The sequence below is a fragment of the Pseudorasbora parva genome, chromosome 8 (assembly GCF_024679245.1).
Source record: "Pseudorasbora parva isolate DD20220531a chromosome 8, ASM2467924v1, whole genome shotgun sequence".
NCBI lineage: Eukaryota > Metazoa > Chordata > Actinopteri > Cypriniformes > Gobionidae > Pseudorasbora > Pseudorasbora parva.
Window position 1 is genome coordinate 14,871,737 of NC_090179.1, and position 25,927 is coordinate 14,897,663.

Here is a 25,927-nt window from a genome sequence, read left to right on the forward strand (position 1 = left end):
TATTCGACCATGAGGGGCTGCCGCTTTACTTTAGTTTGTTCTTTGTTTACTTGGTGATTTTTAAAGTTACTGTTCTCCTTCCTCTTGGATTTTGGCACCAATGTATCAATAGGTGCATTTACATGGAGTACTGTAATCAGTTTAAAAGTCCAGTCCGAATGAAAATGCTGACCGCGCTCCATGCTCACACGAAGGCTATAAGGTTGAGAGGAAAGTGTATTTTCCTGAGAGTTAAACTTTTTATTTCTTTAGAAGCTATGAAGATAATGTTGGAATAATGACACAGACATAGCCCGGCTACACCCTCTCATCTTGACAGCGTTTGTCCCAGGTACTTTTTACTTCAACTGCGCCTGACAGAAGAATAAATTTTTTCTGAGATGATTACACTTTCCAACAAATAAATAGCTTTTATAAAACGGTATTAGTCCTGGTGGGGGTTAAGAGTTGCTATGGCATCCGTGAACACATTCCAGCTGCTGGAGAAGACGGCGTCGACATTTCTGAAGTGGCAGACAGCTCTGCGATTGAAAGTCAGCACATGTAAACCCCAGATCGGTTTAGATAACGTCTCATGTAAACAGTCCACTAAATCTTTCAATCGGAATTATTTTAATCAGAATGATAAAAAAGTGTGCATGTAAACGTGGCTAGTGTTAGAGGCTCTGGGAAGAAGAATGCGGGAACTGGCGAACAGTATATGTAACGAAAGTAAAGCGGCAGCACCTCACGGACAACTGCCACATAAACTGATACAAAACAACAATATAAAATCCAGGCCTGGCCCTCTCTCGTCCTTCAATGTCGTCACTTTTTTCCATCCGGGGTTCCTTCGTGGGACTTGAGAACCGGCTAATTACCATAAATAAAGCTCTGTAATAATAATAAATAATTTGTTACATTTATATTTCGCTTTTCTTGGTCCTCAAAACTGCTTTACTTGGAAAGGGGGGAATCTCCTCAAACTCCACCAATGTGCTGCATCCACCTAGATGATGCGGCGGCAGCCATATTGTGCCAGAATGCCCACCACACACCAGCTGATTGGTGGAGAGGAGAGGTTATTAAGCCAATCAGGAGAGGGGGATGATAAGGAGGCCATGATGGACAGGGGCCAATGGGTAAATTTGGCTAGGATTCCAGGGTTACACCCCTACTCTTTTTCCGAAGGACATCTTGGGATTTTTAACGACCACAGAGAGTTAGGACCTCGGTTTAATGTCTCATCCGACGTCATACACTGATTAATTTATTACTGGACAGCACCACTTCCAGTCAAACGCACCTTAAATCTGCAGTGGTCAGGTGGTACAGGTCATGCCCTTTAGAAAAATACGAGTCTACAAGCACGTTTTACAGTTCTGAATTACAGTTATAACGACATGGCATGAATGCATTGAATGAGTCAATGTTTTATGTCTGATAACACAATAAAACATGCCAAATTGTGCAGACAGCTTTTGGCCAGGCTGTCATACAAAGAAAATATAAGCATGCAGAAATAAATGTGAACCAATAAAATATTAATAGCTGATAATGTTGTAGTCAGTTATGTTTTTTTCATTTTTTTTCATAGTAAAATAAAACTGGCAGCTGTAGTTAGTATTTTTGCCAAATAATTTGTCAGATAAATACCTCAACCAAGTTTAGTCTTTTGTTCTTCCCTCGTATAAAATAAATATTATGATGGTTTAATCGAACTTGTAGGGTCATTAAAAACAAACATCTCCTCCCCACTTCACTTTTGGCCACTACTGTAGATCACTGTTTTTGGTATCATTAATATATGTATATGATAATTATATTATGTGGTTATATTAATGCCCACACAGTTATATGTTTAGAAATTTTCATTTTCTTTTAGCAAGCAGTTTTTACAAAGGGTTAGTTCACCCCAAAATTAAACTGATGTCATTAATGACTCACCCTAATGTTGTTCCACAGCCGTAAGACCTCCGTTCATTTTCAGATACAGTTTAAGATATTTTATATTTAGTCTGAGAGTGTATCTAAGTGTATGCACACTATACTGTCCATGTCCAGAAAGGGAATAAAAACATCATCAAAGTAGTCCACATGTGACATCAGTTAGTTTATTAGAATCTCTTGAAGCGTCGGAAATACATTTTGGTCCAAAAATAACAAAAACTACGACTTTATTCAGCATTGTCTTCTCTTGCGGGTTTGTTTTCAATCCTCAAATAAAGATTCAAACGGTCATGAATCAGCGCATTGATTCATGATCCGGATCGCGTGCCAAACTGCTGAAATCACGTGACGTTGGCGATCCGAATCATGAATCAATCCGTTGATTCATAACCGCTTGAATCTTTATTTGAGGTTTAAACACAAACGTGAAAAGACAATGCTGAATAAAGACAGTTTTTGTTATTTTTGGACCAAAATGTATTATCGATGCTACAAGAGATTCTAATGAACTAAATGATATCACATATGACTCACTGAAGATGAACAGAGGTCTTACGGGTGTGGAACAACATTAGGGTGAGCCATTAATTACATTTTTGGGTGAACTAACCCTTTAATTTTATTTAGTTGATTTATTTAAAGTGAAGCAAATTTATAGTTGTAGTTTTAGTTAACAATAACATGAACTTGGATTGAAGTATGAGGAATAGTAATAGTGAAGCTTGCTTCATTAGAACTCACGTCACATTCCTCTATTTCTTTTCATGTTTGGTTATTTGCATGTTTGTTCGTTTTTAGATGTCCTTTCTGAATGTGGCTCCATGTGTTTGTGTTGGTTTATCTCTCATATCATGTACCGAACTGTCAAAACCTTTATCCTGAGGGTGGCAGTAGCACACAGAGACGAGAAACTGAAGCGTTCATGCGTGTTTGTGAGATGCTGTTCAGAATGCATGAGAGAGAGAGAGAGAGAGAGAGAGAGAGAGAGAGAGAGAAAATCGAGCGTGTGTTATATGTTACTGGTTTCTTTCTGTAATGGAGAGAAGAAGAGAGAAAGAGAAAAGATGTAGCTTGGAGAGCAGGTGTGTGACACTGCACACTTGAGTCTCATGAATTAAACATGTGTGTACAGCCCTGAGAGTGTGCATGTGTGTGTGTGTGTGTGTTCATGTTTTTCTAACCCGGTGGGGACTTCAACCTAAATGCACACAGACTCATGGGGACTCGTGTCACCACAGGGACCTAAGAATTCGGTTTTTTGAAAATGTCAGAATGCAGAAAGTTTTTTGTGATGGGTAGGTCGTTTAGGGTTTATGTAAGGGTAAAGAATACACAGTTTGTACAGTATAAAAACCATTACGCCTATAGAGAGTCCCCACAAAGATAGGGAACCAGACGTAGTGTGTGTGCTTTTTATAAAATGCTGTGAAGAGCATTTAGAGGCATTCCACTGAAAGCTGTATGTGTGTGGATATGAATTGTCGTGCCTTTGTTTTCAGGGAAAAGAAAAGGGGTTTTGTCTTCCACGTCAGCAGAAAAGATGAATATTGATTTTTGATTTAGTCCTTCAGCCACAATTCTCTGCTTACACTCGTCCACAAACCACTAAACCAGTCAGGATGTCAGAGAGTTAAACACACACACACACTGCAGTTTAAAACTACAGCCGGATGAATTGTGAAGAAATGGTTGCATTTAGCTTTTTCCTTTTTCAAATGATTGCACAAACTGTACAAAACAAAATGGATTATATTTTATGGATTTTTTCGTTTTTGTATTTCCGAATTCAGAACGTATTTCGAGTCGTTTTTGCAATCCTGACCATAAGTATGAAACTTCTACATGTAACTCGTTTGTACCACAGACACAAATACTGACATGAACTCAAATTTTGCGACCAAACTTTTGGCTCTCCTGACTACCTTAGCAACACCCTAGCAACCACCCACAATGCATTAGCAACTGCATTGTAATGCTTTATATATCCCAGCACTCCAGAAACCCACAAGAACACCCTAACAAATGCATTGTAACACTTTATATATCCCAACACACCCTAACGATGCCTTAGCAACACCCTAGCAATCACCTAGAATGCCAAGTTTTAGTAGTTCTGTTGTGCTTTTGTCTTTTTTAACACGCATTAGAAAACATTTTGCAATGCCCTATCAACTACGTTAAAAACCCTATAGCAACCGCAAAGCAAAACCCTAGCAACACCTTGGCAACCTGTCAGCATCATTGGATTTGAGTTTCTTACGAGCAAACATCACTTATGCTTTCTTCAGAACATGCTAACATCTAATCTCTCTCTCTCTCTCTCTCTCCCTCCCTCTCTCAGGTGTAACCGCTGCCTTGATACCGCGGTTAGACCTGGTGATCTCATTGGTCGGCGCGGTGAGCAGCTCAGCGTTGGCGCTCGTCTTCCCTCCGCTGGTGGAGCTCATGGCGTTTCCCAGCCAGCCCCCTCCTCCTCTCCTTCTCCTCAAAGACCTCTCCATCGCCACCCTCGGCTTCATTGGCTTCCTGACTGGAACCTACGTGACGATGGAGGAGATTATTTATCCCGACGACCAAGGACAGACGCGTCTCCGTGACCACGGGAACTGGACCACACCCACTACCTCACCGCCCTGAGGACCACGCCCACGATTGAAGGACCAATCAATGAAGGCACCGTTCCGCTGTTAACACTGTGACAGCGCACACAGACAGACACCTGAGTGTCTGAGAGTGACTGCGGCTCTGGGATCGAGAACTTGTCTTATTGGGGTTGAGATGTTTTTTATAGTTCAATTATTATTTTTTATTCCATAGGCCGAGGTGTGCTGCTGTAGCATGGATGCGTGCTTGAGTGAGTGAGTGACTGATGGCGTGTGTAGGAAATATTTCCTCCGTACAGCCTTATGGATTTGACTCCACCCTGTTCCTAGATGGAATGGCTTTTACTCTATCAGCTCGGTGGACCATATAGCATGTCAGCATTTACCACTGCAGGAGAGAAATATTGCACACTGTAAAGAATGACTAGAGGTATTATTAATAAACTAATCCTTTCTCCAGAGGCTTGCGATATTTAATTATTTTTCATTCTTTTTTTGACTGCTGCGATATTCTGTGGGAATTATAAATCTTTTAATTAACGACAAACATGTTAAATGATTAAACTGTTAAGTAAAAATACACTCTGATTGTAGAAAGCGGGCAAGGCTCCTTTTTAATGGAACTATTCAGGATTTAAAACGAGTTTAGCCGTATCGACCGCATCTGTGGTATGTTGTCAATTAGCACAAAAATCATTTACGAATCGTCCCTCAGTTTGTTAAGACAAGCAATAAGAGTGTGCATTAGAAGAAGCTTTTTTTATTGTTAGCGTTTCTAAATAATCCTGTTAGTGGTGTATTTTTGATTACGTTATCAAGAATCCTCTTGGTGTTTACTGTTTATTGGCAGGACTGCTGGTTAGGAAAAGTTGTTTCTGTTTTATTTTCACTTTTTTTTATTTGTATTCTATCAATTATTAGAACTTTTCAGTTTTTAATTTTTATTGTAGTTGTAATATTTTGAGTTAATTGTTAGTAAAAATGCAGAGTTAAGGTCCTTTCACACCGGACGCGTAACGAAAAAGCGTAACGAATAAGCGAATATTTAGCATGAGAATATTTCGCGTCAAAACCATTCACATCAGCCGCGACACGAATTTGCGACATTTCAGAGCTCCAACATTCCAAAACATTCGTGGCGACAGCTGAGAAAACACGGGCACTTCATCATTCAGTGAAGACGAGCTTTTCATTTTATTTAAAGGACCGAGAGGAAGGTTTTGGGTGCAGCCAGTCTTAAAGAACAGAGTCTGAAGGGGATGTTAATCTTGAACAGGAGCTAAAACTTCAAAACTATCATGGCCGGTTCTGCACTTACTTTCTAAAGTCTGTGGGACAATTTAAGGATCTCCTCCAGAGACGGCAGCGCATCTGACGAGACAAACCGCGCACTTCAGGGAATCAATCGATCCGGGCAGATGTTTCCAGTCGAGTCACATGTAAACATTTCAGTGCCACAAGACGTAGCCTACTGATGGCAACACGTTCACTCTCCATAATCGCGGACACAATGTTTAGAAAAAAATCAACTATTTATAAAAGGTAATAACTTATAAGTTATGAAAGGGCCTTTAAATGTACCTGCTCACACTAGTGTTATAGAGTGCAACAGTTGGGTTCTGGAAGGAAAAACTCAAAATCATTTACCTTATGGAGAAAATGAATGAAGTTATAACCATAGACGTTTTTAAAGACCTACTGTGAGCTACGAGATTGTTAATCCATGACATTTGCTTCTGTTGAAGCCGTCAGTCTGCGTGATCTTATTTTTGTAATGATTCTGTTTAACATTGATGAAAACTTCATTACCCATGATGCTGTACAGAAAAGTACACCAATCAGAAAGTTGAACAAATATCTCTTTAGCTCTGCCCACTCCCCTGACGCACTTCGAATGATGTAATCGAGTCGTAATCTCTCTACGTCCTCGAAATGGACCACAAATATTTATATATGTCGAGACAAGTGAAGTGTATAACGCGAATTCTCTCTTCATCATGGCACCTGTTATTGGGTGGGATATATTAGGCAGCAAGTGAACATTTCCTTAAAGGTGATGTGTAAAAAGCAGAAAAATGGGCAAGCGTAAGGCTTTAAGTGAGTTTGACAAGGAGCAAATTGTGATGGCTAGATGACTGAGTCAGAGCATCTCCAAATCTGCAGCTCTTGTGGGGTGTTCCCGGTCTGCAGTGGTCAGTGTCTATCAAAAGAGGCCCAAGGAAGGAACAGTGAAGAACCGTTGACAGGGTCATGGGTGGCCAAGGCTCATTGATGCACGTGGGGAACGAAGGCTGGCCCGTGTGGTCCGATCAAACAGATGAGCTAAATTGCTCAAGAAGTTAATGCTGGTTAATCCAGTGGAAGTGGTTGAAAGTGGACAACCTCAAAACACTTTAGACCCCATTCACACCTGCATTTAGTGTTGCCCACTTGTGATCCGGTTAATCTCAATACCAGATTTAAACATGGCTGTACTTTGCCATAATCTTTACATTCATTCAAGTGCAGTGCAAATGTTAGTAACATACTTTTTAGTTTAGCTTTTTACAAACTGAGGGATGAGTCAACTTTCTGTAGTAGGCCTATTAGAAAAGATAGACTGTATTTTGTATTGAAACTTTCTAACCCAGTTTACGTCCACTTATATTGTTAAGTCCATTTAAGTTCTTCAGTACAAAAACTGCCATATTTCCAGGTAAAACAGCATAATCAATGAGGATAAATTTAAGGCAGTACTTAACCATTGGGAATAGATTGTATCAGGGGTTGGAAGAGTGATGTCAGCCGAAAGGAAATTAATTTCAATGTCAGAGAATTTTATTAGATTTTGATCAAAGGTTATAAAGACATAGTTTTCCGATGAACCGTTCACAATAAGACTCGGAACATAAGGTCCATTTAACAGTGACTTTAAATAAATCATGCAATGTATCAATGCATTAATTAAATTGCTCGTTTTCCATATCATAACGGTCATCTGTGGCTAAATTGAAATAAGTCACGTTTAATAAGATTGCTTTTTATAGAAATTCAGATCTGTCCCGTCTCCTGAGGTCTGGATGTTTCCTCCCATTTCTGATTAATTAAATATATCTGAAAAAAGCTCCAAAGAGCTCCAGAGAGAGAGAGAGAGAGAGAGAGAGAGAGAGAGAGAGAGAGAGAGAGAGAGAGAGAGAGAGAGAGAGAGAGAGAGGGAGAATATGAAAAGCGAGAGGCAAAACGCTCGGATCAGAGAGAGATGGAGCAAATTAGAAGCTGAAAAATAAAGCGAGATGGAGAGCAGAGCGAGGAGGGTGGGAGGAAGAAAGAACGAAAGGGGGGGGGGGGGGGGGATTTGCACGAGAGCACGAGTGCGTGAGGGGAGTCTGTCTGGCACGTGAGGACAAAAATAGACTTCTCCGAGCTAAATATAGCGCAGATCACAAAGCGAGCGAGATGGAGTGAGTAAGAAAGGACTCGCCCGCTCTTTTGGAAATGATTTCTGAAGGAGCGCACCCTCCTCCATCCACCGGTTCCTTTTCGGGAAATCTATTTTAGACGTGCACGAAATTTAACATCTATCATTCAAATGAGAGCAGTAGGACTCACTTTAAAAACGTGCATAATTCAGAGGGAAGGCTCTCAACGTGATGCATATTTTTAGACGCAGCCTACGAAAAAGTATATTTATAGTTTCTTTCTTTCGTCGATCTGATACGTCTGGAAGTCTTTGGCACGGGTGCATTCGGCTGTAAGGCCAGAAACATGAACACTTGACTAAAGAATTGCTCTCGCCCCCACGAACATAGATGAAGTGAATTCCCTTTTTTGCAAGCCATTTTACCCAGCAAAACAGGAGAGTAGTTTTAGAGGAAGAGCAGATAGCAAATAATAACAGACGTTTGGACGTGCTTTGGAAGTGTTAAACACGATCTGGTGTTAAAAGACAAGTCTAGTCTGTACCTCAACTCTTCTTGCTATACATAATTGTTTTTACATGTAAGGGAATAGCTACATAAAAAGAAAGACATTCATTTGTACTGAACCCTTCCTTTAATGTCACCACATCCATTATTGTTAAATCACACATACTGTTCAAACGTTTTGGGGTTGGTAAAATTCCTTTAATGTTTTTTAAGAAGTCTACGCTTGATCTATTTATTGTGAAATATTGCAATTTCAATTTTATTCCTGTGATCAAAGCTGAATTTTCGGCATCATTGCTCCAGTCTTCGGTGTCACATTATCCTTCAGAACTCATTCTAATATGATGATTTGCTGCTCAGGAAACATTTTGCATTATTATCAATGTTATGGATAGTTGTGCTGCTTAACATTTTTGTGGAAAATGCTGCCAAAACAGTGCCGACCCCCTGAGGTATAAACTCTATAAGTGCCCTGAAGGTGTCCTGTGGTTTCTGGCACCAAAGATGCTAGCAGCAGACGGTTTGTTCCTCAAACCATTCATGAACAATGTGTGCAGAGTGGCAGGACGTATTATCCTGCTGAAAGAGACCACTTCAACCAGGGAACACCATTGTCATGAACGGTGACACGCGTCACATTTATGTCCACATAAATGGCCAGAGTTTCCCAGCAGAACATTGGCTAGAGTATCACACTCCCTCCACCGGTTTGTTGTCATCCCAAAAGTTCCTCCTGGTGCCTCACTTCCCAGGTAAGCGCTCCACACGTACACAGCCGGCCAAGTGAAGAAAATAGGACTCATTTGGACCGAATTCTTCCACTGCTCTAAGGTCTGACACTCACAGAGGTGCTTTCGACCGTAGATGGGGTCATCAAAGGAGCACTAATTGGTCTGAGGCTATAGTCCCATATGCAGAAGAATGCGATGCACTCCCAGACAGCGACATATTGTTGGCCCGAATCTGGCCCACATCTGGTACACGTGGAATCCACACATCACTCTCATAACCATCATTAATATTTGAGAGTAGACCTTCTGTTGGCTCAGACCAGACAAGCCTTCGTTTCCCTCCTAGCTTTGGGTGCCCATAGGGTTGCAACGGATAGACCTAGGATGGCTTGAGGGGGAGTAAATCATGGGGTAGTTTCCATTTTTGGGTGAACTAACCCTTTAAGCAAGTAAATTATTTCACATTGACATGTTATTAAGTTTGAGAACATCATCTGAGCCATAAATGCCATGTGACTTGAAGCTATTGGATTTTATGACTGAAATTGCAGAGAACTAACTATAGAAGAAGACATTTATGCTAATGTCCATAATGTCCAATGCACTGTATTGGATGATGAATTGCGATCTGACACATTTCAGAACGCACCAAAGCATGAAATTGAACGTAGCAAGAAGCATTTGCACTCACTTAAAAAAAAGTGTGCATGCAAAGTATTCAATAAGGTTGTCTACCATGGTACATCATACAACATATGATGGTAATAGACTGCTATACGTCCAAAAGTGTATTTTTTTGCAAGCATTGTATTTGCGGTAAATGTGACAAATGAGTTGAATGAGTATTATAATGAAAGCTACATCCCTGTGTATTTGCGCACAATGGAAATGATTCTTGGTGTGTGAATGAGAGCGTGTGTGTCTACAGAAGATGGAGTGAGACGGATGTGTCTAGCTGCAGTGATCAGTAATGGATGAGCTGATCCAGGCTTGGCTAAACGCTCAGAGTAATGGATGGGAAAAGCCAAGTCTGTCTAAACACCTGAGAGGCCGTCTGTGATGACTGACAGGTCATCTGTGGCTCCCAGAGCAGATCATTACACATCCTCCGTCGAAATCACTGCAATCCATAATCTTTACGTATTTGCGCTTATGTAACAAAATACGATTGTTTACCGTTCTATAAATCTGCCTGAATTGCTCTTCAGGGATCAGTGAAGTGTCTTCCTATCAGACATAAAGTCCTTGTTTTGCAACTCAAATCTGAGATGGTGATAGAACAGATTCAAGAATTTGAGGCACATATCAAATTACAGGACTGGATTTTGATTTGTGAACAATAAGTCCACACTATTGAGGCTAATAAAACATTATCCAGCAGTGTGCTTGTCAGAATCTACCAACAAAACCTGCATAGAAAGGATCCTTACTAAAATGGAAACTGAAGCTTGTTGCCTTTTATTAAAAAATAAGGACACTGCAGACACACATTTATGTTCTAACAGCATGTAAAGGTGAATTTTGCATAATAGATCCCCTTTAATGGTTGGGTGATAGAAATTTTGATAAACGTGCCAGAGGTTCTGGGTTCTATTACGCTCATAGTTTTTTTTTTTTTTTTCATCATTAAAACCAAAGATGTTCATCAGTGATTGTATATCAAGAGCAGCATTTTGTTTTGTGATTTCATCGGAACGAGTCTACACAACAGCCTTAAGCAATAGATCGAAGCGCTCCTTTGTGTGAACACATTCCAGCGCCACAACGCTTCTTATTTAGCACAAACCAATGAATTGCTAATCAACTGGAGTTGCTTCTTTTGTATTAGGTACATCCGTGCTTTGTGATGTTTCAAAAAGTAATGAGGACATGTCCAATAAGGAATTGTCAGAATACAATCAACACAATTTTGAGAAGATTGTCATTGTTTTGTAAAGAAAATTTACATTTAAAAAAAAGTGTAATGCCACCTTGTTGTTTGTGTTAAGGTCGTTGTTTTATGAGTGACTGTTTGTTGAAAACCTTCGCTAGGGTTATTGAGAGTTGATTTGAGAGTTTTGGTAGTTTTAATACATTGTGAATGTGAAATTAACTGCTGTGCCAAAATGAAAGTTGGTTAAGAGAACTGTGAGTAGAGTTTTAAAAAAAGATTACCAAAGAACTGAGAAATGTGTCCTAGCGATTGTTTAAAGAAAGTGCATGTAAGTTTGTGGCCAAAACTGGTACTGCAATCACTTTTAAATGACTGTAGAGCGGTGTCTCCCCCTCCCCCTCCCCCTGACTCGAGGTTGCCAGGTAGGCTGCAGGATCAGCAGGAACGTTTGTAGAGCAGCTGTGGTAACTAGAGCAGAGTTGGCAACCCAGATACCCAAACACTACTGACTTCCTGATTGGTCGATAGGTGGAGGGCGGAGCTTCAGGCCAAAACACAACATTTCAACATCAACATCAGTTGAGGGCTGCAACAAAACTTTGTCAAAAGTATCCAAACTGATGACACCAATCAGAATCTCAGGAAAAAATAAATAGGAGCACAGGTAACTCCGCTGGGGAGACCCTGAATAGTCGAAGAGTCGATGCATTGATATGCTGATCTCACAGTCGAATCTTTGCGGGTGTTATGAAACAAGGATCATACCACTTTGGCAATATGGGGGTGCTCAATATTTTAAAGACGTAGCGCGTGCGGTGCTAAGCTTCGCGTCCGGTGTGCGACCCCTTTAAGGGCACGAGCTTCGCAGCCAAGCCGCGCCTTTAAAATTTGAACACATTCAATGAGTGTACACAATGAGTGCCCCACAGAGCACTATTTCAAGGTTTTATATGAAATTTATATTATATTTCCCTCAAATCGTCAATGTAATGATTTCACCCTGTGCTACAAGATACACCCATGGTGCAGCTCTTCTGTCAGAAGTCGGTTCAAAATTGAGCTTGCGTGTATAATGTGCGCATCTGGTGGCGAGATAGGTTACCTGAGACCCTGCGCTGAGCTTCGTGTCCGGTGTGAGACCCCCTTTAGGCACAACCCTGCACACTAACACTGGAGAGAGAGCTGAAAGAATCATCTACTCTAGATGAGGGGAGAAATTAAACAAAATGTACCGTAAACTGTAGCACTTGTTATACACCCTCAAACCTAATTTTAACATGTATTGTATTTTTGCAGAAATGACTGCCTAAGGGAGGTACAGACCCAGAGAGCCCAGATCCAGACCACACGTGGAATCCACATGTACCAGATGCTGGCTGGATCCCAAATGGCACAAAAGCGCAGACTCAAAATGAAGAAGGCTACGTCTACATTAATCCGGATAGATTTGAAAACAGTTTGTTTCAAAATGCTCTCCATCAACACTAAAGTTTTCAAAAAGTGTCTCATCCACACTGAAACGGCAAATTCAACTTAGAATGCTTGCATACAAGCTCACTGAGTCGATACAGGCGGCATAAAGTTACCACGCAACGATCAACCATAATGTTTGGTCTAAAACGCAACTCATGTTTTGCCACAGGACAGCAAACACAAGTAAATTTTCAGTCATCCTTGCAGGACATGAAGTATGTGATATGAAGTGTGCAAAGTAACATATTTTAGCAACTTATACTTTAGCAACGTGAATAGCATATAAATGGCACAATAGTGGTAAAAAAGATACATATCCATCGGTACAATATGCATCACATGACTAAACATCAGCGTTTTTCAAATACCTCCGTCTTCACAGTCCACACTACAACATGAAGACGGCAGTGTCAGATTTATCCGCTTTGGAGGGCATTTGCAAAAAGCAACGTTTTCGTTGCCTTAAAACGCCGTCTCAATGTGGACGGAAGGCCAAAACTGAGAGAAAAAGATGGTTTTCAAACGAAAGCATATTTGTGTGGACATGGCCTAATGTCAGCCCCAATTAAACACACCTGAACCAGCAAATCAACGTCTTACTAGGAAAACATGAAACTTCTAGACAGGTGTGTTGCGACAAGTTGGATCTAAACTCTGCAGGACAGTGGCCCTCCAGGACCAAGTTTAGACACACCTGCTGTACTGTAACTGACAGCCGTATAGCTGTATCAAAGTAAGGCAAAGTAAAAAAAAAAAAAACCTCTTGTGTGCCAGATACAGTCTTCACAACACTCCACATCTTGCTCTCCCTATCTTACACTTCCTTTTCTCCCTCTCAGATTGTTTCCATATTTTATATTTTTATTAACATTCAGTGAACATGTGCACTCTGAACTGGTCTATATTTTGCGTATTTGGTTTGACAATTTTGATACAGATCTAGTTGAAAAAGGTCCACTAGAGTATAGATTATGGTACAGTATGAACTATATAGACAGCATCTGTTCACGCACAAAAACTCATGGCAATGTCATATTTTTATCACACCTTTGAGCCACTGGGTAGATGTGTAAAAAATATGTTACTGTACTGAAAGCATTAAATCCGTTTTTTTGCAAGAATGAGTGCGTGTTATGGTTGTGACTAACTCAATAGAGGGCTTGTTTTTTTAGGTCATTTGTTTGTTCATTAAAATACTGAGTGATAATACTGAGTATTATGTTGCACAATATTTGGAGCAGTGTTTTGATGAGAAAACGTTTAACAGATATAGTTGTTGAATGGTAGCCACATCATTTAGTAAGAAAGTTTGATTAATTAACACATTGCACAGGTTTTTCAGAATCGACTTATCTCTGGCCGATCGAATAACCAGTTTCTTCCCATATCATTGTTCCCCTTTTCCGCCTCTCGCACTGGCAGCCATGTTTTATTAAAGGGGGGGGGGGGGGGGGGGACACTCAGTTTCAGTCAATCTCATGTCAATCTTGAGTACCTATAGAGTAGTATTGCATCCTTCATATCTCCGAAAAGTCTTTAGTTTTATTATATTTATAAAAGAAATATAGGCTGTACCGATTCTTTCCGGAAAAAAACCAGCGCCCGGAGGCGTATCTTGTGGGCGGAGCTAAAGAATGATGAATGCGCACAAAGCGGTGACGTCCTCAAGCGTGGAGAAACCCATGGCTATCGATTCTCAGCTAATACAGATAATGATCCAGAATCAAATGCGGAGGCTGAAATAAATTGAACAGGAGAAACAGCAACAGCAGGACGTCCGTCTCTGTGGTGTGTACTGTATTTAGTGGACTGTCAACATTTGTGTCGCAGTTTATGAGGACATGATTCGGTTTATGGACTATTGTATGCGACTAAACCTTAGCAGTAGCAAGCAAAACTGTTTTGCACGTCAGACTAGTGTAACGTTATACATAGAACAACAATGGAGTCCGTTAGAATGACGAAGCACGCGATCGTGTCGTTTACTGATGTTTACTCACGCGACGATAGCCAACAGCACAGACATTTGAAGCAGTTTTACTCACCGGCTGCTTCCAAAGCAGGACCGAACCTTTATCGCTGGGACCACTCCGTCAAAAACACACTTCTTTGGTATGATTTGGTGAAGTCCTGTGACAGCAGTGACCGTGGAGATCCACTTTGTGACACGACTGAAGCGATGTTGTGAAGCTTCCCATCATTTCTGCGTTCAAATCGGTTCAAATGCAGCGCTGCCTTCCCGGAATGCTGTGCTGAAGCCTTGAAGTCGCTCGACGTCACCCACAGGAATAAAGTGGAGCGCGGCGCGCGACAGAAGTGTTCACGGACGAGTGGATCTGCAGCTGAGAGAGTGTTTATGGGCGTGCATTTCCTCTCTCGCTCTAGTCACGCGCACGCACCCTACCGGGAGAAGAGCCCGTACGGCCCATACAAGGACCTTCCGCTCAATCGACGTCAAGTCGACCCATACTCTAAAAAAACTCTCCGAAACTTGTGAGAAACCGGAAGGAGTATTTTTGACACAGTAATACTCCATCAAACGTCCAACATTAGTTTTTGAAACTTTGTCTATGTTTAGGATGGGAATCCAAGTCTATAACAGTGTAAAAAGCTCAGTAGGCATGAAACAGCATTTCACCCCCCCTTTAAAAGCCCATTCTGCCAGCAGAAAAGTATTTATATTATGGCAAATACATTCAATATATTTTGTTTTAGGAGTTGCATTGAAAATGCCTGCTAAAAAATCTTGACAATCCCATTTCTTTAACTTAAGTTACACTTAAGTGTTTCAGTTTACATGATCATTTGTTTTTAGCTGAGGCTTTTCTCATCAAAGCGACTTAAAATCGCATTAATCATGGCAAATGCTAGGAGAAGTTGCTGACGGTGCAGTTGCACAATACATGCTTAAAAAGCGAGGAGCAAGTAAACGCATTAAACTTCTAATCATGTCTTCTAAATGATGTTACAAATACGTTGCTCCGAATGAGTCTCTTGATACAAATAATTCGCAAAACTAAAAATCATTTCTGCATTTAAAAGAGGCATTTTATGCTAAATTCACTTTTACAGGGTGTTTAAACATAAATGTTGTGGCAGTGTGTGTACACAACCACACTGTTAACCTGAATAATTTGGCAAAAAAATAAATAAATTGTCAGTTGCCTCAATTTTTTTAAGTTAAGAAATTTGAAGTTTAAGTAAGCAGAACTTGAAATATTTGAGTAAGCTAATTCATACATTCAACTTAAAAATACCATGTAATCTTTAGTAGTGAAAACTTGACAAGCTTTAACTAGCTAATTAAACAAATGCCACATTGCTTTTTGGTTACACAATGCTTTGGTATGGTATTAACATAAAACAGAACAATGTAATACATTGAACACACTGTAAATCTGTTCTCAAACTCATTCTCCACTTATGTTTGAGTTGGCTCTACTCAAACCAATTAATTATTTTGAGCATTAGGGTTTACAGTATACACCATATAATGGTAAAAATCCACCCATTCCTATTTTTAAATCGCTATAAATCAAAAGCAGTGTCTCAGAACAAGCCATTTGCAGATTCTAGCAGTGTGACATTTCCGTTGACCCGTAAAATTCAAAATACAGGTAAAACACCTGTAAAAAAACAATAAGGAAAATTCCTTAATGTTTATAAAGTACATTGTGCCCTATTTTTACGTTTTTTTTTGTTTGTTTTTTAGAGTGCAGCTGCAAGAAAAATGTATGTGAACCTCTTGCAGAATTTGTGAATGTAATTAAATTGACCAAAAATAAGAGATAACATACAAAATGCATTAAGAAAACTTTTTAAATTTAAAGATCAAGGTAAATTTTACTTAATTTGTTTTCCAGGAAACATGCATTAATCTTCTGTTAATGAAAAAAAAAAATACTTTCCTTCTGGAGCATCAGTGAATGTTTGAAGCTTTTTTAATAGTTATGTTTGAGTCCATCAATTGTCCTGCAGTTTTAAACAGATGGATCTCAAAATCACACAATTACTGCTGGAAAGGGTTCAAATATGCAAAAGATGCAGGGACTTAGGAACAACCATCACAAAACTGCTGTGGATCCTCCAGGGAACGACCCACAGTATTAAAAATCAATGGTTCATAAACTTTTGAATGGGGTAATTTTTTTTATAAATTCAGCATTTTTTTTGTCTTGTGAATCTTATTTAGGAAAGTACTAAATGAAATTTGTATGATCCCTCTTGGTTTTTTTTTAATTATTCAAATTTTCACAGATTTTGCTAGGGGTCAACAAACTTTCTTACAACTGTATATTACATCTTGTAAAAAGAAGAAAGGTCCCCTGTCTGAAACTTCTCTCTGTGACATACTTCTTACTTAAATTCCCTATGTTCAATCATTCTGGTGTCCTCAGATAATCTATGAGGCTTTTTGCAGTCTTGAGTTAAAAACGAAACACTGCCTCACCATATGATTTCATCTTGTTTTAGGAGAACATGGATAATTTGAGCCTCTTTTGGGAGATAGGGAATAGATCTCCATATTGCATCCAAAGTATACCGGGACTGAGGTCATGCAGGGACGAATAAGCTAACGAGTGCTTTTTGAGTTGTAAATCCAGTGCATTCGGTGTGATTTTCACTTCTGCCTCTGGTGTGAGTATTAAGTTCTGTATTAAGCGTAACATTTAGGGTTCAGAAGAGCTTTAGCACTCCTTCCAGATGCTAATTAAAGCACACAGTATGTGAACCTTTCAGTGAGAAGGATGGACCATGATTTTCCTTATTTTAAAATGAATGTCAGCTAGATTTTTAACATTATGCTTGTGTATCTTTTATACTGTATTTGTTTTCTGCCATGTTGCAAAATCATTTCAGCATTTCATTATTTTCTCTTCCAGTTCTGTTTTGCCAAGATAAGTCCTTTAATTGGTATTTAGGCTTTTAGTAAAACACATTTTATATGCACAAAAAATGTGTTGTTGTTTCAGAGCTCAGAAAACTGAATTACTGATTAAAGTGTTAACTTTATCTCAGATGTTTCTCCTAAATTCCTCAGGACAAATACAGACTGTGAACATGTGTGTGCATTGCACAGAATGAATAATTTGGTTTGGGAGAGTTGTTTGATAATGTTTAAATTCACATTGAAATCTCCACGAAATCAAAGTGTAAATATTCTCCAAAATGCATTTGAGACAATCTGGAGGAAGTGGTTTAAAATGAGTACCAAACACAGCAGCCAATTGTAAATCAGGTAAATGTGTTTTGCAGTCCTACGTTGTGATTTTAAACCTCTATTTTTGTTCACAACACTTACCCAAAATTCACAAGTTCACACTTACATATAATTTATGGAGAGTAAATTTAAATGTGTATTTGGCCAGCTTTGAATATGGCCTGAACCCAGAGTACCCCTCGACTAGACTGTCAATGAACGGAGGTAGGACTGCTGCATATATATAACCTCTTATTGTTGATTAGCTGTGTGCTCTCCACTTGTGTCAATTACCTGAACGTGCTTCTCCCGAACTTTGTTCATAAAACATCATTTATTTTGACCTTTGTCAAATACATTAACTAATGCTACATTTCTTGTCACACAGCCAGGTGAACCTTCATTTTATGGATTTAGACCTTGCTAACATTATGGTACAATAACAGCTGGTGCTTCAAGTACTGCTGGCATCAAATCAAACATACAAGGAGAATTAGATAAAAGGAGAACATCCACTTTTGATAATTATGTCAATTAAAACAATTTTGTCCTTTCCTTAATTATATACATTGTGTTATAACGATTACCATCGGGTTTGATAATTTCAGGGGGTTATGTGAGGCACACATCCAGACAACAGACACTCCCACGCTATTAAAACCTGCAGACATCGTGAACACCCAAATTACTGTTTCAAATCACAGATGTCTTGTTTTGATAATTGTAGCTCAAACGTCATTAAGAAAACAAATCCTGTCCAAACTAATATTGCTCCCATCCATTCGTCCATCCATCCTTGTAAAATGCTATAAAATCTGTTAATTCCCTTTAACCTCTCTCTCGCTAATTATATATATATATATATATATATATATATATATATATATATATATATATATATATATATATATATATATATATATATATATATATATATATATATATATATATAAATAATATAATATAATATAACCAATCACATGTCAGTTGCTCCAATGCATTTAGGGGTGTGGTCCTGGTCAAGACAATCTCCTGAACTCCAAACTGAAATGTCAGAATAGGAAAGAAAGGTGATTTAAGCAATTTTGAGCATGGCATGATTGTTGGTGCCAGACGGGCCGGTCTGAGTATTTCACAATCTGCTCAGTTACTGGGATTTTCACACACAACCATTTCTAGGGTTTACAAAGAATGGTGTGAAAAGGGAAAAACATCCAGTATGAGGCAGTCCTGTGGGCGAAAATGCCTTGTTGATGCTAGAGGTCAGAGGAGAATGGGCCGACTGATTCAAGCTGATAGAAGAGCAACTTTGACTGAAATAACCACTCGTTACAACCGAGGTATTCAGCAAAGCATTTGTGAAGCCACAACACACACAACCTTGAGGCGGATGAGCTACAAAAGCAGAAGACCCCACCGGGTACCACTCATCTCCACTACAAATAGGAAAAAGAGGCTACAATTTGCACAAGTTCACCAAAATTGGACAGTTAAAGACTGGAAAAATGTTGCCTGGTCTGATGAGTCTCGATTTCTGTTGAGACATTCAGATGGTAGAGTCAGAATTTGGCGTAAACAGAATGAGAACATGGATCCATCATGCCTTATCACTGTGCAGGCTGGTGGTGGTGGTGTAATGGTGTGGGGGATGTTTTCATGGCACACTTTAGGCGCCTTAGTGCCAATCGGGCATCGTTTAAATGCCACGGCCTACCTGAGCATTGTATCTGACCATGTCCATCCCTTTATGACCACCATGTACCCATCCTCTGATGGCTACTTCCAGCAGGATAATGCACCATGTCACAAAGCTCAAAACATTTCAAATGGATTTCTTGAACATGACAATGAGTTCACTGTACTAAAATGGCCCCCACAGTCACCAGATCTCAACCCAATAGAGCATCTTGTAAGATGCTATCCTATCAATATGGGCCAACATTTCTAAAGAATGCTTTCAGCACCTTGTTGAATCAATGCCACATAGAATTAAGGCAGTTCTGAAGGCGAAAGGGGGTCAAACACAGTATTAGTATGGTGTTCCTAATAATCCTTTAGGTGAGTGTATAATAATGCATCTATTCACATTAACAGCGCAATTAGTTGAAGCATTAGTTAACATGAACTAACCATGAACAATGGTTGAATCAATAACACGTAGAATTAAGGCAATTCTGAAGGCGACAGTATGGAGTTCCTAATAATCCTTTAGGTGAGTGTGTAATATATTATACACACAGTATATACATCCATCCATCTTTTGACAAGCTTTGTTCTTTTTAAAAATGACATCATATGAAAGAGTTAACTTTAACTCATTTGAATTCTACTTATAATCAAATTCGATTTTTAATTCTGCATCATGTCTGGTACCTCAGTTAAATTACAGGAATCTGTTTGGAATTTAAATGGCTTTCTCAAATCAATTGTAAATGGCACACAACCCTGCTCTTCATCTTCTTTGGCAGATTTATGTGTTGCCTCCAAAATATGTGGCTAGATTTGCAAGTCTTTCTTAACCTGTTGCATTATTAACCACAAACAGGTTATGATGATGCACTTAAGTCATAATGAAATCCAAAATGAATCTTGGGACTGTGATTTCTTGTGGGGACATCGGTAAATCAGCACAAATGAGCTTAGCAGGTAATCTATATAACCTGCTAATAAATCCATGTGTGCCATTCTAGAGCTTTTTGGGTCCGCCTTATTGGCCATTCGTGATAAAACTCATCTGGGCTTCCATGCATGGAAAAAAAAAACTTTTTAATTCATTATACCATCAGAGAAATTTATCACTTTAGTAGTTTCATTCCTTTAGAATAAATATTTGATGAACTCAGTCTCCCACCACCAGTCACATAAAGGAGGACCAACGCAGACAGGAAACACCCCAACGGCTCTTTCTTCAGGCAGGTACCTGCATGCTGTGAAATTTCTCAGTCTGTCAGGTAAATCCGCAGCCAATTAGGAACCATGCCAGCACGGACTGCATAATACTGCGTACGGTCAAAGAGGATTTCATGATCAAGTGAATCTGGAGCCGAACTAAGCTGCACATCTGCCTTTAAAGCGGCAACTAGAGAGATTTGTTCTTGTTTCATGTATTGATTATTTGATTTTCCATTTAGCGGACTTCACAGCAGTAAATAAACACATATAGTTTACATTGCGATAAAAAAGGGGATCTTTCAGAGTCACTCTGGCTTTGGTTCATCATTAGTCTTGCGTAATGTCATTTATCTGCAGAAAAGCAGGCCGGAGAGCTGTGGCAGTCCACCAGATGCATGGACTCATTGAAGCTATAGTTAACACTAGTGTGGTGATTTTTCATTCAATGTGGAAATGCTGCCAAAGAAAATCATTACTTCCAATTTGAGACATAATTGCAAATGTATTTTGCCTAAAATGTCATCAGTGTTTAGCTGACAATAAATGGTTGTTTGAAGTTGTGTGTGTACTGGCAGGCAAGCGACAGACAGAGGGAGGGATGTAATACTTGTTTGGATGATGTGTCTTTATCAGTCTAGTGTCTTGGCAGATGGCTTACTGAACCCTAGTGACACCACGTGTGTGTGTGTGTGTGTGTGTGTGTGTGTGTGTGTGTGTGTGTGAGAGAGAGAGAAAAAGAGACAAACGGCAGCTGGATCTACAGTCTCAGACAGTTGAATGATTGACCTCTTTGACTTCAGCTCTCTCTCTCTCTGACACATAAATTCTATCTTCCAGTTAAAGATAATGACACCTGGTTTTCTTCCAGAGCCAAAAGTTAACTATCCCGCTGGAATGTGACAGAATGAAAGCAAAGCGTTTACTTTGGAATATCGATGTTAAGAAAAAGCTCAGCCAAAAATGAATGGTCTGTCAATATTTATCCACCCTCATGTTGTTCCAAATGACTTTCTTTCTTCTGTGGGGCATAAGAGGTGAATGGATGGGAAATATTCAGGTCACTCTTTCCATACAATAAAGAAAATGGAAGTGAAAATGACTTTTAAGCTCTAATAGGACACACGACACACCATAAAATTTTCATTAAAGCAGTCGATGACTTCTGTGCTTTTTTGATATTGCTTTGTATGAGGAACAAACATACATTAAGATCCACATTTTCAGTGGATAAACCTCTTTTACGCAACTTTCCTTCACAAAAATGGATTTTTGCCATTTTTGGAGGTTAAAAGACCATTTCACTTTCAGGAAATGTAATTTTTTTTTTTTTTACTTTTACTTTTTAAACACCATGTTGTCAAAGTTGATCAAAATCAAGCTCAAATGAAGTTACAGGGCTTTTCACCAGCCAATGTGAGAGGTTTGTGTTTTGTCAGTCTTTAGAACGGACATTAGAATTCAAATCTAACACACACTTTTCCTTGTTGCAGAGTCGGAGTACTGCGGGTATTTGGAAATCTTAGCAATTCTTGCCGCTCGCCATTCTCGACTAAAGGGTACTCTTTTATATGCTAATGACATTAAACCTAAACACATACATTGGGTCCTCATTCATTTTTTAAAAGTCAGACATGAACTTTCTTAGTATTCCTCAATCAACTCATTATTAACAATATTACAAGAAAAAATATATAAAATAATGCTTGTTTACCTATTTTTTTGTGTAAAACTTGTATAGGGTGGCTAATGACTCGAGGTGTGTGTATAATGTAAGTCTATATTTTTTGCACAACCATAATAAAGCTGTCAACATCTGGTGAAGATGTTGAAAATGAGAAGATGTTTGAGATGGTGAATATGAGCCAGATGCTGAATGTACTGTGAAATGAGCTCTGATGAGGACAGTGATGATGGTATAAAACATCTGCTCAAACTGAACCCTACAAGCTCCAAAAGATAACAAAATATGCTTTATTTCACACCTCTGTAGTTGTAACTCTAATATCAGGAGAGATATATAGCTGATACATCAGGTAGAGATCCATCCATGCGAGATATAGGTCACCAAAGACCCGAAAATGTAATGTTTGGCAGAACATTCATGCATTTAAGGGATAACTAGGCAGCATTCACCATGCTGAGATCTGCGCACAATTTCAAGTACTACAGTCCCTGACAAAAGTCTTGTCGCTTGTGTACAAATTGACCTAAAGTGCCGCTGAAATATATTTCTAATCAAGATTTTTTTACAAGAAATGGCTCATTTTAATCCCACCAGCTTTTGTGATAATGTTTCAGTGAAAAACTAAACTTTCAAAAAGTATTCTAATATTCACAGCTTGCTAAAGCCCATTGAGTCAATTTTTGCAAAGACATAAGTGTTGTCACCTTGCCATATGAGCTTCCCCTGTGACTAATAATGGATCAATTAGGTCTCAAGTGTGTATAAAAAGAACCCCAGTACACTAGACCTTCACATCAACTGCAACTAGACCTCTGCAAACATGCCTAAGATTCACCCTGAGACTAAAGTTTTGATTATCAAGAGGCTGAAGACCAGATCCACTGCTGATGTGGCAGACACCTTCAATGTGTCTCAGCGTCAAGTACAGAGGATAAAAAAAAGATTTGAAGAGACTGGAGACGTTTTTGACAAGCCCAGGTCAGGCAGACCCCGCAAGACAACTGCTCGAGAGGACCGTTTGTTGGCTCGAAAATCCAAGGCCATCCCATTTTCCACTGCAGCAGAGCTCCACGAGACCTGGTCACCTGAAGTCCCTGTGTCAACCAGAACAGTTTGTCGGATTCTGTCTCGAAATGGCCTCCATGGTCGAATCAGTGCCCAGAAGCCAGCACTAAACGAAAGACAATTGAAAAACCGTGTGGCATTTGCCAAGGCCCACAGCCTGCTAAAAGGATGGACGCTGGAAAAGTGGCAGAAGGTGGATTTTTCAGATGAATCTTCTGTTGAATTACACCACAGTCGCCGCAAATATTGCAGGAGAACTACTGGTGCCCGAATGGATCCGAGATTCACCCAGAAAACAGTGAAGTTTGGTGGCGGAAAAAAAAATGGTCTGGGGTTACATCCAGTATGGGGGTGTGCGAGAGATCTGCAGGGTGGAAGGCAACATCAATAGTCTAAAATACCAAGAAATCTTAGCTACCTCTTATATTCCCAACCATAAAAGAGGCCAAATTCAGCAGCAGGACGGTGCTCCATCGCATACTTCCATCTCCACATCAAATTCCTCAAGGCGAAGAAGATCAAGATGCTCCAGGATTGGCCAGCCCAGTCACCAGACATGAACATCATTGAGCATATGTGGGGTAGGATGAAAGAGGACGCATGGAAGACGAAACCAAAGAATATTGATGAACTCTGGGAGGCATGCAAGACTGCTTTCTTAGCTACTCCTGATGACTTCATCAATAAATTGTATGAATCCTTGCCAAACCGCATGTATGACTTCCATGAGCTTGAAGGACGGCATCCAAGATATTAAATTTGGATCTCACAGCACAACAACTTAATTTGCTGACATATTTTTGTATTTGCAGTAAATTTGTTCAATTTCTGTTTAGGCAATACAACTTTTGTCTTGCCAAAATTTGACCTTTCTGTCTTGATTAAATGATAAATATTTTTCTGTGAAAATTATTTATTTCAGTGCATTAAACATCATTTGGGAGGGTTTTAGCTTTTCATATGAGCTATTTCTAACACCAATGAATTAATTAAAAGTCAGGTTAATATCAGGTATTTCTAGAAAATAGATTTTTGTCAGGGACTGTATATGCACGTTTTTTGTATGTACGTTAGTTCTCTGAATCACATGAACGCTAGCCTAGAAATGACACACCCTAGCGGCAGCAAATCTAATCTGCCGCGAGTGTCGTCTAGCAACTCTCAATACACTTCTGAGCTGTAAACACCTAACTTTGTTCAGGCCTGGAAGACTTGGAGTTAAGCTTTTCTCTGAGAAAAGAACAAAGAACGGCACTGAAGTCATTCTTAAAAAGGGAAGAGGTGTTCAGAGTTTTGCCGACCGGATACGGCGAATGTTTAATCTATCAACGAGCTCTGTTTCACCTTCGTTGCTCTGGTTTGTTGTAGTGCTATCCTATCGCGTGCAGAGGGAGTTTGAAAGACAACCGTTTATCCGCCCCTCGGATTGAGCCCTGTCTATGGTGAGTTTACAGACCAAACATCTTGATGTGGGACTGGCTTGTCAGGCTACATGAACGCACATGTAGGACGGTTTCTTATAAACGAGGCCCCTCAATTAAATAAACATTAGTTTTTACATAGCCTATAGCTTCTTGAGTTAAGAGAATGCTTTTTTTTTCTTTTTCTTTTTTTGCAATGCAAGGATAAATAAATACTTGGTTGTTTGAATAAGGACAGCAGAGACAGTGCAAAATGGCAACAATAAAAAAATTACAATGAAAATGCAAGTTTTTTACCCGACACAATGTTGACAAGAACAGTCATGGATTTACTTTTTGGGGTCAAGTAAAGGGGGAAAAGGTATTATGTGTTTGGAACGACATGATGACAGAACTTTCACTTTTTGAGTGTGCTATTGCACCATCATGCTATGAGTGATGGACAGTAGTAAAGGCATGAGGCAGAGCTCAAAAGAGTCAAATAAAAAAAAGGACTGGTGGTCTGCAGTGACAGATGTGTGTATGGTGTAAAAACTAGGAGACAGACACAAGCACAGCTAGGAACCGTACTAGTGTGTGCGGGGCTTAATCAACTGTCGTGTGACAGAATTCTTTTTTTTATTATAAAAATGCAGATTTTCTTTAGGCTATATGTATTAAGCACCACAGGAATACAATACATTTCTGGTAGTTACATTACCCAGTATATATTTTTATTATTAAACAAATATATGTTATAGTTAAAATAACTTTTCTATTTGAACATATTTTAAAATGCAATTTATTCCTGTGATCAAAGCTTTTTGAATTTCTTTTTCTTCAGTGACACGTTTCTTCAGAAATCATTTGAATATAATTATTGGATTTATAATTATCCATGTTGAACACATTTGTGTTGCTTAATATTTTCGGGGACAATCTGTAGAAATCTGTTGAAACATTATAAATGTCTTCACTGTCATTTTATGATCAATTTAATGCCTCCTTGCTGATAAACTATTTATTTAGTTGGTGGCATACACAGTACACAAATTTTGCGATGTATCTGTATTTTCTTATTTTTGTGTGATTGGATATCGATTCCATTGTTAAACATACTAAATTGAGGGTGTGACAGGATGGATGAGTTTTTACTTTTGTACTTTTTTTTT

At 39.2% G+C, this 25,927-nt stretch overlaps 1 protein-coding gene across 1 annotated transcript in view; it reads left to right on the forward strand.

Annotated features, from left to right (window-relative positions):
- slc36a4 (solute carrier family 36 member 4) overlaps window positions 1–4,991 on the forward strand; it is a 39,039-nt gene extending 34,048 nt beyond the window's left edge. Inside the window, exon 12 of the mRNA XM_067450192.1 lies at window positions 4,271–4,991. Coding sequence (XP_067306293.1) covers window positions 4,271–4,566 — 296 coding nt within the window. The 3' untranslated portion in view covers window positions 4,567–4,991. The remainder of the gene's footprint in view (window positions 1–4,270) is intronic.
- The last annotated feature ends 20,936 nt before the right edge of the window (window positions 4,992–25,927 follow it).